The sequence below is a fragment of the Ceratosolen solmsi genome, unplaced genomic scaffold (assembly GCF_000503995.2).
Source record: "Ceratosolen solmsi marchali unplaced genomic scaffold, CerSol_1.0 scaffold35, whole genome shotgun sequence".
In the NCBI taxonomy this organism is placed as follows: domain Eukaryota; kingdom Metazoa; phylum Arthropoda; class Insecta; order Hymenoptera; family Agaonidae; genus Ceratosolen; species Ceratosolen solmsi.
This window is the reverse complement of record NW_011948423.1, coordinates 4197534-4216560: the sequence shown is the minus strand read 5'-3', so window position 1 is coordinate 4216560 and position 19027 is coordinate 4197534. Positions and strand designations below refer to the sequence as shown.

Here is a 19027-nt window from a genome sequence, read left to right as displayed (position 1 = left end):
CGCCTCCTCCTCCTCCTCCTCCTCCTCATCCTCCTCCTCATCCACCTCCTCCTCCTCCTCCTCCTCCTCCTCCTCATCCTCCTCATCCACCTCCTCCTCCTCCTCATCCACCTCCTCCTCCTCCTCATGCTTCTCATCCTCCCGCAGACGATGGCTCGCTCTGGGAATTCTGAATTTTCGCCAACGGGTTTTCATCCTTTTTGTCGTAGCGACTTTTTATCGCTGCGGATACTCTGCTCCTGCTATATTACATATCTCATTATCATTATTGCGCGTAAGTTCCGCGCGCAAAAAATTTGAAGATTTTTGATACGCGCGGCTTGCGAGGTCTCTGGAGCAATCTTGCTTTTTATCCAGGTTTCATTGCACCCGATGCTAACTCATTATAACGAGCTTAAGGTGATTTTTGTCGCAAGTGTCCCATTAAAGCCAGTGGCCCTCGGATTGTCACTTGTATTTGAAATGTTCCTCGCTAAATTTCGCATCAACGAGCTCGTCGAGGTAATATACGTCAAGGCATATTACACGTGATTAAAATAATCACGTTTTTTGCCAGCACGTCGTGGAAAGTCCAACTTTCACGATTCCATTATAGCGATTTTCTATTTTATTTAATTATTGGATGGTCGCCGGCTCGAGATTATCATAATTAATTTTGACGTATTTGCACCGTACGAGCATGCTTCGTTCACACTTATCTGAACAATATTAAAACTTGTTGTTTTTTTTCTTTCACATATACGTCATTATTGATGTGTATTAAAGAGATGGGCGTAAGCGTTATGAATGTGAAATATTTCACGCAGTTTAAAGTATTGAGATTCTATATTTATAGTATCATGTGCGCAGGCATATTAGACATTCGGGTCGAGCAAAAGGCGAATGAATTCATTTGATAGGCCACTTTGGCGACATTAATTCTAACATTTACTTGTAATGTATGTTTAAATAAATGCAAGATAACAATATGAAATAGAACGTTATGCGCGTTAATTAGCATAATGCGCTTTAAACAAAAGATATTGACAGACCGTTCTTCTGAACGTTGAAATTTAATGTTCCAAGCTGCCCAACGAATGATAAACATAATGGAAAATATCTCTCTACTCCACTTTACACGAGTCGTAGCGCTTATTTATATAACATTTTATATTATTGTGAAGAAAAGAGAAGAAAACAAAAAAAAAAAAAAAAAAAAAAAAAAAAAAAAAAATACAAAGAGCGAACAAATAAAGATAAGTGGAGATATTTTAGAAATATCGCCATTAGCATTGTCGTTGCCGTTATGCAGCTAACTGTTTAAATAAACTAGCGGCGTCTCTCAGTATCGGTCGATTGTACTTAATTTAAAAAAACAAATAAAACAAAAAAGCTGAAATTATGATTAAGACTGTACATAGCGGTAAAAGTAAATAAAGATCTCGTATATTTTCCATAGCAGTGCTTCGAAAAGTATTGCATTATTCGCCGGCCACATACTTTGTCAATGCTCTAATATCGCTATGTGTAAATTACAACTATTGTTATTGTATGCAACTTTATCTATCTTGGTGAATCATGCTAGTTCATTGGTGTTAGCTGAGCGTATATCCGTACGATACGTTTGGTCGTTCGTTCACAACACATTTTTGTTTTGTTTTTTCTTTTTTTTCTTTTTCCACTTCTTGGCCCAACCTAAAAGTACGATATTTACACGACTTTATCATCTTTCATTGATATACTTGGCATAATTTTAAATGGCATTAGTATAAGCCGGCCTTTACCTTTCATTTCTATCATAAAACTCTGGCTCCGTTGCACCCCTCTCCTTCAAAACCGCAATTTATTTAAACAAACCCGCACGCAACGATTCCTAATTATCTATTTGCCCAATACTTTCTCAAATTTTACCGGAAATTTAACTCCGATCTCATACTTAAACAATATACATGAAGCATTATGCCTTGTTTCACGAACGAAAAGCCATGGCTCATTTGTTGAGTTGTTGTTGAAATCATAATTAACGGGCAAATTTATGCACGCAGCAACGAGCGAGCGCTCGTATAAAGTAATCAGCTCGATCTTTATAACAAGCCAATGGCTACATTGTCAATGGCCATCAATTACTCTCGAGAACGACGTCGCGAATGTCCAAGTTCTCCGGGCAGAGCCGCGAATCCCAAAGACAATACCCAGCCGTCCATTTCTCAACAATCCCGCGTAAATTAGCTTCGATCTCCTGGCCGAGTGAGGAACGAGCGACCGGAGCGAAACATAGGAAGATACAGGAGGTTACAGAGCGTTCGTAAGCCGAACCGTACCGAGCACGTAAAACAACAACGCGCTCCACTTTCCCTCCACTCGTTCCCACACAAATGCACTTGGCCCGCGTGTTTCGATCGATCCTCGTTGAATTGGCGAAGGATTGGCGGTCCTCCCTCCTCCGTCACCACCACCCTCGGCATCGATCATTCGAGCTCGAAAAGTTTAGTTTTCGCTGATTGTTCGCGAAAGTTTACTGGGCGCGTGAAATATTACGAGGGCTCTTGGAAATTAAGCCTTCGAATAAAAAAAAAAAAAAAAAAAAAAAAAAAAAAAAAAAAAAAAAAAAAAAAAAAAAAAAAAAAAAAAAAAAAAAAAAAAAAAAAAAAAAAAAAAAAAAACAACAACAACAACAAAACAAAACAAAACAAACAAACAAACAAAGAGATTAAATGCTTTCCCGTCATCATTGACTCTCCCTGGTGTGATAATTCAATTTACGAATGCGCGTCGACGAATGGTGCAGGGAATAGAACGCACCGGTGCGCAAACAAACAAGCTCGGCGAATGCCAAAGATGCAGATTGGCAAGAAATTTGCGAATAAATAGCGTGTGGTCGGAGTGGCAGCGGATCTTGAGTATCGATCCGCCGTTTCGAGTTTGCCTTGCTGGGCTGGTGGTCGGAGGGTCGGAGGGGGAGGGGGATTTTAGAAAACGAAGAAAAACAATCCATTTTGATGCGCATTGCGAGTAAGAGGGGAGCCACCTCTAAGAGCCCATCCTCTTGGCGTTAATGGGCCACCGAAGGTCAATGGCCTCGATGAGTGGGACTCGCAAAAAGTAACAACGTAATAAGCGGCCTAATGTCTACGATAAGAGCGACGGTCAGAATTATTCGCCTTACAGATCCGCCGTGGTCGATTCGCCGCGGGAGCTCGATTAGCCGTAATACGCTAACTAGAATGTACGAATTACGCGGGCAGCCGCCGTTGCGCATAATCACTAAAACAATAAATCGCATATGAAAATTGGCCTGGGCAGGGTGAGGGGAAGGCAACGAGATAAAGGTACCGAGACGTGCACTTGCTCGAGCCACGACGTACGGGGCGAAAGAAGGGATGATCGTCTTATCTGCTCGTCACCTCGGCGCGCGGCTCCGAGAACTTCGGACTCAAGTCCGCGAGTTAAGGCTAATCGCATTGTTAAAGCCTACGAGGCTTCTTCTCCTCGTCCCCACCCACCCCTCATCGCAGTCTCCCGTAATCTTCCTTCCCGCTATTTCTTAATAACGAAGAGAATGGGAAAAGAGAATAATGAGCTGTTAGAGAAACTGTAAGCTAATAACATTAATAAAGAGGTTGTTTCAATCAATTGGGTGACATGCAAATGTGCCTTTGACGGAAGACTTTATCAATGTTCGTATGCTCTCGATGTCTCTAATTACGGTGCACAAAAACATCTGCCTCCTTGTGCATTTAACTTTTTATTTAATCCGTGGCTTGTTATCGGGCTTCAGCATTGTTGCCTCTAAGCTCCAATCACTTTGCATATTGCACTATTGCGCGGATGCTTTCCATTCGCTTATATAAATTGATAACAATCGTGAATGGAAAACAATTGCAAAATTTCACCAAAATTCGAATCTCGTGCCGTGGCCAATTGATGCCGTTGTTGTCCCGCAAATGCATAATACGCTTGGGTGAGATATGATGAGATCGTAATGTGTTAATATAGAAATTGCCAACTCGTCGTATAATACCTCGTTCGCCGAGCTTATTATTTACGAAATAATTAGCTACTTACGTTTTTATTATTTTATGCCTAAAAAATGCCTAAAACTTAAAAGTATCGTTCTTGTAGCACATTCCGAACCATCTTTCCGCGCTGTTTCCGGCCCCGCGCGCGGCATATTAATATTGTCGAGCCTTACTTCTAATCTAATCAGATGATTACGAATTATGTGCCCAACGTAGAAAGAAAAAAAAAAAAACAGCTTAAAAATGTAAATGAACATGAAATCGAGAAAATGGGAGATTTTAATTCATCGCTACGTATCCAATATTTCATGAAATGACGAGGCACGGCGATTATTTACGCAATTGGCCGTGGAATTTGTCGATTTGGAAATCGGTATCGAAGCGATGATTTTTTGAAAATAGCGTGACTTTCCGATTTACACGAATATCCTGTGTATTTCCTTAAACAATTATCTGGAAGAGAAAAAAAAACAGTCATTAAATGTAACGGTAATCGCACGGGAGAGATAAAATGTTTAATAACGAAAATAATACGACGAGCGCTTATTTTGGAAATAATAACGATAGATCATCATAATTTTAATATTTTCCCTGCGTAAAACTTAATTTCGCTCAAAGACAAGTACACGATTTTTATAAATAAACAAGCTAAAAAGTACAGTAATTATTGAAGCAGGAAGAGAGAAGAACCGAAGTAGTGAAACGAGCGTGTCAGATAGAGACGAAACTATAGCTGAAAACGTACATTCGCAGTCGTACAAAATCGGGGAGGAGTAGGAGAACCCGAGAGGGACGGAGAGAAATGAAAAATGGAGAGAGTAAGAGTAACAGAGAGAGAGAGAGAGAGAGAGAGAGAGAGAGAGAGAGGGAGGAAGGCAGACAGACAGACGAGTAGCTCTTGGCTCGTGTTCACCCGAGTATCCAGTTGACCGTGACTACGCGAGGACAAGAGAAAAACACAGGCAATCTCGATCCTCCTCCCTCCCACTTTCTGTGCAGCTCAATATACCTTTGTAAGCGATCCATTTTTCAAAATATAGCAGTAGGAGAAGCGCCGGCAGCAGTGAAGCACCACCACTGTGAGTCTCATTGATCGCGCAACTTGCCCAAATATACACATCCGCGTAACCCAGATAAAACATCTTATGCACGTGACTCTAGTAGTAAAAGCATGGCCCGCTCGCTTTTTCGGCCGTGTCCTTACATACACGCGAACCTTTGCCACGCTCCTGCAGACTCCTTCAACCTCGTTATCGCTCCCACCACCCCGCCCCACCCCTACCACGCTATATATATATATATATATATATATATCACTCCCTCTCACTCACTCTCTCCCTCTCTCCCTCTCACTATCTCACTCTCTCGCTCTCTCTCTCTCTCTCTCTCTCTCTCTCTCTCTCATTCTCTGTCTCAATTTATCTCGCTTTTTCGCACGCTTGGGGAGAAGTATTCTTACGCGTGCATTTCCATTCGGACACGCGCGCCCGTCGGAGCAAACGAAAGAAACAAAGAGAAAGAGAGGGAGACGGAGAGGATCACACCGACGCATTTTTCGTTTCGCGCGCGTTTTATTCCACGGGCTTCCGGCGCGTTCGGACGAACGTTGTTTCGCTCACCGAGTGTTTTATTTCCAACGTTATTGTTTTATTCTTTCGTTATTTCTTTTTTTTGTATTTTTTTTCTTTTCTTTTTTTTTTTTTGTTTAACAGTGCTTGTGCCCGTCGTCCTAAAAGAGGTATGCGCCTTTATTCAGCGTGTATGTGTGTGAGTGCGCGTGCGTCCACAGAGAATATTACAGTCGAAATTGTCGTGATGAGGCAGTGTGCGTTGTGAAATTATGAAAGACAGTGCCGATGATCCGTTTGAATTTCCGGCCACTGAAGCAATGGCGACAATTTTTTAATTAAATATCATAATACTCGATTGAAAATTATCGCGGACATTGTTTCATCCCTGGCTTTGCATGCTATAGGTGCAGCGACTTTATACACGGAGTCTCTCTCTCTCTCTCTCTCTCTCTCTCTCTCTCTCTCTCTCTCTCTCACTGTCTCTTGACCGATACCTCGTGGCTCGCATTGACCGCGTTTTCAATTTACGCATCCACACACATTTTGAATAGCCGTGGCAGAAATGCGGGTGGGGCTCTTCGATCGAGTGCAACGCGACGAAGGAAGAAAAATAATGCACAGAATGAGAGATGAGCAACGAACTTCGGCGACCGCGCATATGTAAATCTAATAATTGCATTATTGTCGCGAACACATTTGCGTTTTGTTACCGATGGTTCGCGCAGTAATGTTAATTATTCTGGCCGATCGATGTGAAAGTCCGAAGAGTCGCGCACCAGTAGAGGTTGGAAGAAAGAAACCTTCGCTACCGTTGCAAACTGGTCTTTTAAAGTTTCGCTAATAGGATCGTACACAGCATCAGTTTTTAAAGTTAGTTAAGAGACTTTTATAGTTTACAATTCCACCCTCGTATAAGCAAAGTAAGAGTTTTTCCGATGGCCCAACTGTATTTCTAACAAAGTATTTACATTTTATTTAAACTTGCTTTCTTGAAATTGAGCGTACATTCCGATATATATATATATATATATATATATATATTTTATTTTCCGAAAGACTTAAGTTTTAATTTATTATAACGACAATTTATTGACAAGGATTATTAACACGCAATTCATTACAATATGCGAATAATATCAATAATAAAAATAATAATAAGAAGAAAGTTAATAATATTAATACGAATCTACAAGTTCTCAGGCCACAAATATATCGTTTAACGATATTTTTCACCCTCTTGTTGTTGACAGATAACTCATACGGAAGTTTATTCGAAACGCGACTCGCTAATTGGTTCTTTTGATAAACAACTAATTAGTTACGATTGCTATTATTAAATAAAATATCAATTTTACTTTTTATGGATATAGTGCGCCAAATAGCCTTTGAAAGTTAAACGATCGAACATAATTCGTATGGTAACTTGGTAACAACCATTTAAGTTGTATTAAAGAACGGGAAATTCTTTTACTTAAAAATCGGAAATCATAAAATGATTTTCTCATTGTTTATATTATATTTCCCATCGTTCCCTTATGTTCATTATTAATAAAGACATAATTTTAATAGTCATTAGATATTAGTGATTAAAATTAAATAAACATTAATGAACTTCAATTATTTGAATTAACTTATTTTATATAAACTAATTTTACTTTAAGAAGTTTTTAAATTAATCCAATTTACTTGAAAAATACCATAAAAGACATATTTTGTTTTATATAAAACTTACTAGAGAGTAGAATAAAATACTATTGAAAACTTTTTCAATATTGGCAGATAAGAAAATACTTTCGTTAGAAGTTTTGTTTTAAAATTTCTAAATTTTATACGTTGCTAGATAAATAAATAAATAAATAAATAATATTATATATATATATATATATATATATATATATATATATATTATTTTTATACAATCTTGTTTATAAAATTATTATCAAAACATGACCTCGATATATAATTATTCGATAATAATTTCTATTAATCGTCAATCTTAATTTCAATTTTATATTTAAATTTTTTACAATATATGTATATATATATGTGCATATATTGGATAAATGCATTACCGGAATATTGATTGGTTTATGTGGTGCAGCAGTTCAGCACTCGGTATTTAAAATTTTATACATTATGAAAATCTATAAATAAATAGTGAAAAAAAAAATTTGGATGTATAAATACTATGTTACAAAATATATGGGTGAAACATTAAATATTTACAGAGAATACGAGACAAAATTTATGAAAAATAAATATACGGAATTTATGTATACTTATATATTATAGATAGTTCCTATATAATGATAACCAAAAATGAATGGAATTTAATAATTAAATAGGTGAGCGTGTGTATGAGAGTTATAATTATTATTCGTGCAATCATACTTCGAATGTAATCGAAGAGTCATTTCGTTTTTAATAATTTTTACGTTTTAAAACAAAAAAGTAAATACAGAAACTAGAATATTATATTTATTAGTAATATTAACATTTAAGGATACGAGCAATAGGTTCCTCGATAAGAACATGTAAAGTCTACGATTTTTAAATTAGGTCATTAGTAAGTCGATAAATTGCATAATATTTTAAAAGATATACTCTCATTAGTTTTTCTATCACATATTGAATTCCTTCCTATCTTAATATAAACGACTCGGTAACCTAGCACATTTTTCAGAATATTTTATATATGTCAATATATATTCTTATTTCAATAGTTTTATTTTTAGATTTCTATAAACAGGTTTTTTTGGTATAAATATGTGTTATTACTAAAAGTTAAAAAGTCAAGACTGATATTCGTGAATCAAGTAATTAATACATACGAAATGTCAATATTGACATTTATACTCCACATCGTAATATATTATTATTAAGATAACTATTTCATTGAATAATATCAAAATAAATTCAATACCTATTCTTTCAAATAAGACGCGAATCTTTGTTTTTATAAAGTCATTAAATAATGCTTTTCTTCTTTTTTTCTTCTTTTTCTTTTTCACGAATGCCAGTAATGGAATAAATCAAAACATAGTGTAAAATTTAAGTGTATTATATATCAATAAAACCGAAAGCGTCTGTTTTTTATATTAATGTATTAGTAAGATCTAAGTTCCCTTTAAATTTGATCGTATTTTACTTGTTATTGAAAAATTTTCTTAATTTAACAAATCCGTATTAATATTAAATATTGATTTCAAGCATTTTACATTATAATTATTCTTTATATATATATATATATATATATATATATATATATATATATATATATATATCTTTTTACATACTTTATAACTTGGAATTAACAAATTAAATTTAATAATATGGTAAATATTTTCTAAGTTAAAATTTATTATTCCTTTACGAACGCACTAAAAGATTACTAGTAAAATCCATTACCTTTGTATCATCTAATTTTACTATTGAAAATAATAATCGAAAAACACTAATCTTAATCCAATTGCCATAAATTAAAATACTTAACTATGTAGTAAAAACTTTAAAAGTATTTTGCATTTGTAATGGATTTTAAACGTAAGAGTAAGATAAAGTTAAACGAAAATCTATGATATTTTCTCTTTGAAAGATATTTTAATGTTGAGCTTTATACAATGAAGATTAAATATTGCTAAAGAAATTTTTATTTAATGTATGGAAACATTTTTATTTACGAAAACACTTATGTTAACAGATAGACTGTTGTATTAAAAATGAAAAATAATTGTAAATATTTCCTAGTAAAAGAAAAAGGTAATAGTCGATGATAATTATTTATATTGAATTTGCATATTTATCGTAAAAAAAACATTTACATTTAAAAACTTGTTTACAATTACCTCATCACAAATATTATACGTATAATTTATATTGCCTAGGCTATAAGTGTCAAACTATAAAATAAAACTCTTATTAAATCTAACCAATTAATTAGTATTGGAATTATTTATTTATATAAACTTAATTCTTATAATATAGATTTTTTTAGATTTTTATAGATTTTATTTATTAACAAATTAAATACTCCTAATAGTTTAAGCAATAATCAAATATTACACAATAATGTAATATATAAACCAAACCAACATAATTAATAATAAATATAAAGTAATATTTTATAAAATTATCGATCATCACTGATTCCTGAGAAATGAATATTTTAGTTTATAATTTTGTTACTTAAAAATAATTAAAAATGTTTGCACTTTATAAGTGGTCATTATTGTTTCCATGCGCGCGCACAGAGTTCGTACAAAATTAAAAGAATACTTTAATAAAAATATCAACTTTATTCTGAATTATAGGTAAACATTATTATAGGTTAACCTACAATACAAAAATATCTAAATATTGAAAAAAAATTTTGTTCCATAATAAATTCAATTTCATACGTTACACAAATACAATATGAGATAGGACTTTATAATATAATCAACTTACGTTCAAATTGATATATCCCATGTGTAAAGAATTTAGATTTCACTAGTTGATGCATAATATCGTCCTTATAACGGACAAAGCTTTTTTTAAACTAAGCACGTACTTTGGATAAGCCACATTTCCATAAAGTCCCTTGATTTCATTCATTATACTTGAGAATCATGATTGAGCAAGAGATTTATTCCAATGTCATACCTTTCCTTGAAATTTGAAATAGTTTTTCCAGAATTACATTGTGTAAGCTAGTTGCCAAATGTAAATATAATCATTTATGTAGATCCATTGATTTAGTCATCGGGAATGAAAAACTTTCTTCATACATATTCAATAGTAACACATTGACATTATTAAATACAACCGTTGAAAGTTTTTAATTTTCAAGTAAGCCATCGATAGTACACACAAAGCTACTAATTTCGTTTCGTAAAGAATTTTTCAGGATACTTTATAAGAGAATACTTTACAATCTTAATTTCAGTTAAATATGTCGAGAAATGAAAATTATAGTAAAAAAATATATTAAAATAACAACAAATAGATGTATAATTTTTATAAGTGAATGTCTAATTCTTAAATTAACATGGCGAAATACAATTGCGCACAATATAATTGTAGAAAGCTATTAAATTCTTATAATCAAAATAAAAGTAATTAAATCCGATAGAATAAAGTGATTTATGTAAAACACGTCTAAATGAAATTGCATAGCCCATTCGTACATTATAAGCCACATTGATAAACAGTTTTCGGTTAATCCTCACCAAAGAATCTTTGCGCACCATAGAAATTATTTCATACATTCCACAATCACGACTGTGGAAAATTTGCAGAAGGGCACAAGTTCACATTGAATTGCTGAAAACAATAATTATGAAGTTCCTTGTATATTTATTCTTTTTAAGATTTATTGTGGCTTGATTGTGCCTCTTTCCTTTAATCTCTTGATAGCGAGTTTTACAAACTTAAATGGCAATTCACAGGTTATCGTCGTTCTAACGGTTATTTATTTATATCTTGCATATAAATTATACAATACAATAAAAATATCGATCTCCATTATTGAGATCGCAAGTGAGCATTAAAAGTCATACATATGTTTATGTTAAAAATGTGTGACGCATTTGCGACCGAAATACGTATTATAATTTGTTTTGCCAATAAAAATGTTCCACCCATACGTCGAAATATGAATATTTATCAATAAATCGTATCAAATAAATTCATTTTTATTCATACTCAATAATAAATTTAAAGTAATTCAAAGTTTTATATTTTTAGCACGCGCGCATAAAACAATTCTAATGCTTATTCCTATATTATCAGCAAGTATTCATGTATTAAAATTAAGAACAACCGATATTTCTTCTTATTGAGGCTTACACAATGTGCGATGCATAAAAATATCGAGAGTATTAGACGACTCACCGGCTATTCATCATATATGCTTTTTTACTTTGAATTTTTTGGAATTAACGACCATTTTGGAGTAAGAATTCAATCGTCTTAAAAATAAAGGACATGCGTTGAGCGAACGCGTAGCAGCGACAGTCTCTTCACAATTTTGAAGAAGCGTAGCAGCAATTTGTGATTTTTAGTGCTTATTGACATTGTAATTGATGATTTTGGTCATCGAAAGATAACATACTTTCGTGAAATCACTTTGAAAGTGCAACGTACATGGCGACATTCCCTCGTATCATTCCATTAGGTTGTCTTTTATCAGAATTGATCATTACCGCACAGTGAGCCATAATTTAACGTGCCCCCAATGCAAGCGATCCGAGAATTTTCATCGCCCTGGAAGCGATTGCCCGTCCTTAAAGCAACGAGCAGGCAAACAAAAGAGGCATATTCGTCACGCTGAAAACGCGGAAATCTTTATTGAAAAAGCGCGGCCTTTTTTTTTTTACTACAACCAGCGAATAGATTGGCGTGTACAACGGTTAAGCGAGGAGCTTTTACATTAAAAAGATAAAGGAATGATTATGGGCGTAACGATATAACGTAAGCGTTAAACAAAAAACAAAACAAAACAAAAACAAATAAAAACACTCGCATGCGTATGGCGACGGTTGCGCTCGTTAAAGTCGCGCTTTCGTTTCAACTTGGCAGGATATAAAAAAAAAGCCCGAAGTGATTTCTTCCACATCTCCCACTCATCCACCTTCTACCCCCTCCCCTTCACTAGATAATGGCCGGTACGTGTCCGTGTACAATTAATTTGCTCGGATTCGTATTTGAGACGAGTTTTTCTGGAATCATCGATGCCGCGAGTTTATTATTACAAGTTCCTTCGCATCTCGGGCACACTCGGGCGGGTGACACTTGCGATGCTGGCTGCAGCTACTCGAGATGCAGTCTGTTTTTTTTTTCGCCAATCGCTTCGAATCTTGATTTAACCGATGCTCCAAGCTCGCGCTCTATTGTTATCATTACTATTTGTTTCTTTGTATTCTGTATTAAAGGTGGAGATTAGAAATCATTGAGTGTTAATGCGGGCAGAAAAAATGAGGCGCGGAGCGAGCGAATCGCGAATCCTCGTCGAGTCGTTCTGGTGCGCGACGACGTCGTGCGCGACGGAACAGTAAACGACGAGGAGGAAAGCCTCGGTGAGTGAAGGAGAGGCGAAGAAGCGTGGCCAAAGAAGGCAGTGTACAGAAGCCGCGGAGTCTGTGCGGTGAGAAAGAGGAAGAGATTGCGAGGAAGCCCGCTAAGGAGCATCGGATCTTGGGCTCGAAGAGATCGAAGAATGGAGGTACCCGCGGTGACGACGACGCCAACATCCTCGGGCCCGAGCGCCTCGACGATCCTCCTTCTATCCAAGATCGGCTCGATGTTCGTTTTGGGCCTCGGCTCGCTCATCCTGGGTATGCTGCCCCTCATAATCGGCCGCTGCCGCGTGAAGAAGAGCGAGAACCGCCGAGCCATTACGAGTGTCTCGAGTGCCTCCACGACTCTGACCTCCGCTTCGACTCTCACCGTCAACTCGCACGCGGATTTCTCGCAAGTAATTGCCTCCCCCCCGCCAACCCCCAACCCGCCCCCACCGCACCAAATAACCCCTCCGCGCCCCCCCCCGCCCCCCCCCAACCCGCCCCCACCGCACCAAATAACCCCTCCGCGCCCCCCTGCTCTCATTATATCTTTCTCTCTGGTGTTGTTTACCGAAGGCTCGTCCCTCGAGTCGTGAGCGCCCGGCCGCGTCGTTTTTTATTTACAACCTCTTTGCGCGCAGATGCCATGAATCAAAAGGAAAAGTAATTTCGCTGCTTTCCGATTTCGCTTTTACCTCGCATTCACCAGAGCGCCACGATCGTGTATTCGCGAGGTGGAATAGCACGAAATGCGAGCTGTATTTTTCAATTGTAAAAGCCCGGCCATTAACGGTAATGGCGCGTAAGAAGCAGACATGTAAAGTAACGAGGACAATGAACGGATGGACATGAAAAGATCGGCCGTGCCAGCGACTGGTAAACGCATCATTTACATGGCCTTAAAGAGAGCAGTTATTCACGCGTTTTCAACGTAATGTAATTGTAATCTTCTGAAAGTGGCACTAGCAGTAGTCGAGACGATTTTCCATCGCGATCACTACCTCTTCTCTCTCTCTCTCTCTCTCTCTCTCTATCCCTCTCTCCGCTCTCTCCCCCTCTCTCCACTCTCTCTTCGCTCTCTCTCCGCTCTCTACCCCCTCACTTTCTCTCAGCTCTCTCTCTCTGTCTCTTAATCTCTATCATCCCTAACCACTTTTATCTACGTGTCTATATGTTTCTACGTCCGTTTATACGCGTTCCTATTTCTTGCGAGCGCGGACACGAAGCGCCTCGGCGCGGCCAAGGCCACGAGAATCCTTACGCACTGGTGACGCTAGAGACTGCGACATAACGAAGAGAGTGGGTCGCGCACCCTTGACTTAGTCTTAGTCCGCTGTACTAAAAGTCGCCGATCTCAGCCCCAGCAGGGCCTCCTGACCTCGCTGCTCCTCTGCTTCGGCGGCGGCGTCCTCCTCTTCACGACCTTCCTCCACCTCGCCCCGGAGGTGCGCGAGAGCGTGGAGCTTCATCAGTCCAACGGCCAGTTGGTGAACCTCGGCAGCCTGAGCCTCGCGGAGCTCCTCTTCTGCGGGGGCTTCTTCTTCGTCTATCTCGTCGAGGAGGCGGTGCACGCGGCCCTTAGCGACAAGCCCGAGTCCTCGGAGACGCTCCTCTACCGCACGGTGTCGGTGCGTCGCTGCAACAACGGTACCCAGGCCGGTAGCGCCAACGGGGCCGGCCGGCGGCCCTCACAGGCCCTGAGTGGCGTCTTCCCTCTGTCCTCCTCGGCCTCGACGATCGAACGGCCACGGCCCCGGGAGCTCGCCCCCGAGCACAAGCACTTGCCCACTGCCTCGGCGACCCACGTTGACAGCTCGGTACGCAGCCTCCTCACGGTCCTCGCCCTCTCCTTCCACGCCATCTTCGAGGGCCTGGCGGTCGGGCTCGAGCCAGCCTTCGGCTCCGTCGTCTATCTCGCCGCGGCCATTGCCACCCACAAGCTCGTCATCTCCTTCTGCGTTGGCATGGAGCTGTACGTCGCCGGTGCCTCCAAGAGGACAATCCTCGGCTACCTAAGTGTATTCTCGATGGTAACGCCCCTGGGCATCGGGGTTGGTCTCGCCCTCGGACACTTGAGGAACGACAGCGAGACTCTCGGACCCACGCCGACGATACTCCAGGGCATGGCTGCTGGCACTCTCCTCTACGTCGTCTTCTTCGAGGTTCTCGCGAGGGAGCGCGCCAACGACAAGAGCGGACTGCTACAGCTGGTGGCCATCCTCGTAGGATTTATGCTCATGCTCGGGCTGCAGATCGCTAGTAAGTTGCCCGAGCGGGTTCGGTCACGTCACTCACCGCCCCGGTAGTTGAAATGATGCTGCCGGAGGCTGGAAGGTGGGAGTCCGAGATACGGCGCTATTAAGCTTTATCGATTTATCGAGGGAAATTGGCAAGGACAGCGGCAAGATGTGTGTCAAGTGGGAAACGGCATTAATCGGGTAGATATGGCTTAGGGGACAGCAACGGCGCTCTGTTGCGCTAATAAGGAAGCAAAGCTTTTGCTCGGCGATTGGCGCGACGTTAGTGATAATGGCGTTTTGCGTCGGACGGCTAAAGCCTTGAATAATGTTCCCCCTCGAGGCTGCCCCGGCCCAACGTTATGAAAACATCTTGCGTCTTATGCGTGGAGGAACGATGAGCCATCGGAGCGTCGCCATTACGATTAATAATTAATTCCGTAGGTCTGGGATAATACTCGAGACGATTATTTCCCGCTGTCGTTGTGCTAATGCACCTCGTCCACGAACAATACGTGCACTGGCTATTTAGATTGCCAAGTATTTCAAAAAATTTATAAAATTTCAATTATTTTTTATGGTCACGATTTAATTAATGACAGTTGAGCTTTCGATCGAATAATTGGAGGCTTATTATTGAAGTGAGGTTCGTTCATTTCTAGTAGGAACAATCGGGAAATGTTCAAAACGAGTGTTTGCAAAATATCCACCTGTTACGAGCTATCGGTAATTTTTCTGTCAATACATTGATAAAAAAAATATTTGTTTATATTAAGAAATCGTTGTTGTTGTCGGTTAAAAAAAAAAAAAAAAAAAAAAGGAAACGCACTGTTTATTCATGAGCTTATTGCCAACATAAACAAATTAATTAACGACAAACTCGTAGTATCTTTTAAGTAAATGAAAAAACAATTAATACACGAGTAAGGAATTAATCTATTATATTATTATTAAATTTGTAATTGTATAAAATAATGGAGATAAATTTTTGGTTATCAAATAATGAATAATAATACATTTAATCAGAGTTTTTAACTCGTCAATGGAATTTCGAGAAAGCCGTAAAGAAACATTGGATGAGTATAAAAAGGCCGATCCTTATTTTCAGATATTTAATCAAACAGTACTCGATGAATTTTGTATTCCTGTCGAGAAGAAAAATAGAGAAATTGTCCAACACAATATAATGATGATAATTTTCATGATTACCTTGAATCGAACGAATATATGAAATAAATCAGGTTACTCGCTCACGGAAGAGCCTCTTTTCAATTTGATTTTTAAATCACTCTCTCCATGAAAGTTTTTCCGTTAATTCAACCAATACACAGCATGACATACACGCACACGCGCGCGCGTGCACACACACATCTATTTATCTAATTATTTATTACCGATTAATCAAAAATTAATACAAACACTTTCAGATCATATGACTCATTATTATAAGTTTTAAAAACCAGATTATAATCTGTTTATATCATAAAGTTTTTATGAAGTCATAAAAATTCAAATCCTCGTTTACTAAACAATAGATAATTGAAATCAAATATATATATTATCGTTAACATTGAACAGGTCTTTGACTCGCAACAATCTTTTCCTCCGTATACTACTTATTAAATATTAATGATATTCACGACGCATATTCGTAATTATGCAAATTTATCGACTTAAAAATTACGTCACGCAAATTTAAAACTTAATCATCGGCTTTATCTTCGAAGCAGTGATGGATTGTTTAAAATGAGTTTAATGATTTACGAATATATGAATAATATTTTTAAATATTAATCAAACAAAGCATATATTTACAAAATTAATATACACGCGAATAAGACATCTTGTGATCAATTTAATTACAAGAGGCACGATTTATTGCTAAAGCAAAATCTATCCGATCTATATCAGAAGCAACTTGCTTTTCATAGATCTTAAATACTAACAATTAGGTAAACTAAGGTATATATATATATATATATATATATATATGTGTGTGTGTGTGTGTGTGTGCGTGCGTGCTTGCATGCGTGTGTGTATGTTTATATAAAGAAAAATAAAATAACATAAGATTCAATAAACTTGTAATCTCATTGATTGGGATGAACAAATAGTAGATTTGTTGGCTTTGAAGAAGAAGCGAAAGCGAGCAGAAAGAATGTCAATGCCTTCGTACCAAATATTACGTTTCTTATTTATTTATTTTATTTTCAAGCTGCCCACTCACATGATCACGGACACTCGCACGGCAGTCACAATCACGGCGATCACAATCACGGCGATCACGAAGATGCGCACTTGGTGGGCGACAAACACAATTACATCCTAGGTAAATATAATTGTATTCATTGTTCCTTTTATTGCGTCAAACGAAAGCCAATGTGATGAATTCCATTAATCACAATTTAACTTTATCCCCTTCATTAATTATCGTTTAATAACAATCGTTCGCTACACTTGCTTATTACTATTTGGATCTTCATGAAAACTATGCCAATGTTAACGTATGCATGCGTAAACACGCTCATCTACTTTTTAAACGTAAGCATAGAAAAATATTATCATTAGACGTTTGGTTTGTATTTCAATATCCCAATACGTAAGTCTAATGTGCAATTTGCCTTGCAATATCGCTAATCCCCACCAGACGATAAATTTATTTGCCTATACAAGTCTTAATGCTGCAGAGCAAGTAAGCCAGTACTTAAAAAAAAAAAAAAAGACCGACGTCTTTAGACGCGACCAGGCGCTAATGCTTACAACAACGTAGTGTAAACAACAAAAAAAAGAGAAATATTGGCACGTGTTAGTCGACAAAAAAAAAAAAAAATAAATAAATAAAAAAGAAAGAAAAAAGAAAAAACAAACTGGAAAATCCATCGTTAAATGCCATCCGTGCACTCACGACCACAATAATGAATGCCTCAAGATTAAATCCTTTGAACATCTGTTCAGGTTCTACTATTGAACGAGTAACGGACAAGGTCGCCGATGTTTTATCGACTACTCTGACGTAACCACAGCAGTCGTACGAAGATGATCACCGACATTCTTCGCCATTTGCCGCATCGAGTCGTCTCTTCTTTTGCGCGAAGCAATATTTATCAGCGCGCTACGTGTTTTTCATATTTACCCATAATTCAGAAGAGTCGAGAAAGTCGGATGAGAGGAAAGAATGGCGATTAAGGGAAGCTTCGCACTAGGCTGTTGACCTCGACAGTCGTATGTGGATGTGGTCGGTGTCCTTTGAAGTGTAAGCGTAACGCATTTTTTTTAATTTTTTTTTTTTTTTTTTTTTTTTTTAATCTTAATTCATATGTAATATACGTTATAGTGTAGCCGCGAGCCTCTTAGACTTCATGTTTTACGTAAGATTATGTTAATTTTTTTTTTTTTTTTAATAAGAGTGATAAAATGATAAGCGTTCGTTACGTACGTTACTCGGGGGGAATGTGATAATATCACATTGTTATGCATTTAAGTGTAGAAATTTGTCGAGAGACGTTGATATAAGACTTTTTCTTATCACGTGAAACGGTGAAAGAATCAAGAGAAGATATTTTTCTGTCCTCGAGGAAGAATTAAAGGTATATTTTCCCTTTTCATGCAGTACCTTGTACGATAAATTTAGATAGAATAATAATTATTAACGAATTAACACTCAACGACACGTCGTTATCTTATAAAGACTATTATATTATATATTATATTATATTATAAATATAACGATACATTATTTTCATTATGATACATATACAATGATAAGCAGCGGTGAAAAAAAAAATACAGATGTAATTGTGAAAAACAAGAATATAATTTTTACGAATTGACTATAATTTATTTCATGAATCATCGCTCTTTGTTCTTCCTCCTCTTCGTCCACTTCACCCGACAACTATTTTTCTTATAAAAATATCGCTTAACAATGATTTCTTAGTAAATCGTACTAACATAAATAGGTACATCTTTAATATACAGACCGAAAATAATAATCGATCTTAATTTACATTTCTAAGTTAAACTTATAGAAATGTCCCGTTAATAGTCGTAACTGATCTTTGCAAAGATATGATGTAACGTAATACATCATAGAAATCTAATTGCATGCATTACTAATTTCTTATATATATTATTTTTCCCGTCCATTTTCCCATCTAATTCTAATAGTTACTTATGCTAAT

The 19027-nt window shown here is 37.2% G+C and overlaps 1 protein-coding gene across 3 annotated transcripts; it reads left to right on the top strand.

Annotated features, from left to right (window-relative positions):
- Window positions 1-4912: 4912 nt before the first annotated feature.
- Window positions 4913-18134, top strand: LOC105362184 (zinc transporter ZIP2). Of its 3 annotated transcripts, none has more exons than XM_011499544.1 (5): window positions 4913-5077; window positions 12481-13022; window positions 13968-14868; window positions 17062-17175; window positions 17802-18134. In XM_011499544.1, the coding sequence occupies exons 2-5, from the start codon at window positions 12765-12767 to the stop codon at window positions 17861-17863; spliced, it is 1335 nt and encodes a 444-aa protein (XP_011497846.1). In that variant the 5' UTR covers window positions 4913-5077; window positions 12481-12764; the 3' UTR covers window positions 17864-18134. The 3 variants fall into 3 exon arrangements, with proteins under 3 accessions (XP_011497846.1, XP_011497847.1, XP_011497845.1); XM_011499545.1 differs by lacking the exon at window positions 4913-5077 and adding an exon at window positions 5681-5736; XM_011499543.1 differs by lacking the exon at window positions 4913-5077 and having other exon boundaries at window positions 12408-13022.
- The last annotated feature ends 893 nt before the right edge of the window (window positions 18135-19027 follow it).

What these genes read in the sequence shown, in the direction of transcription:
- LOC105362184 (XM_011499544.1), top strand. Translation starts at nt 12,765, where the DNA reads ATGGAGGTACCCGCGGTGACGACGACGCCAACATCCTCGGGCCCGAGC. An exon ending in GCTCGGGCTGCAGATCGCTA is followed by an intron (nt 14,869 to 17,061) that starts GTAAGTTGCCCG and finishes TTTATTTTCAAG; the next exon opens with CTGCCCACTCACATGATCAC. An exon ending in CAAACACAATTACATCCTAG is followed by an intron (nt 17,176 to 17,801) that starts GTAAATATAATT and finishes ACATCTGTTCAG; the next exon opens with GTTCTACTATTGAACGAGTA.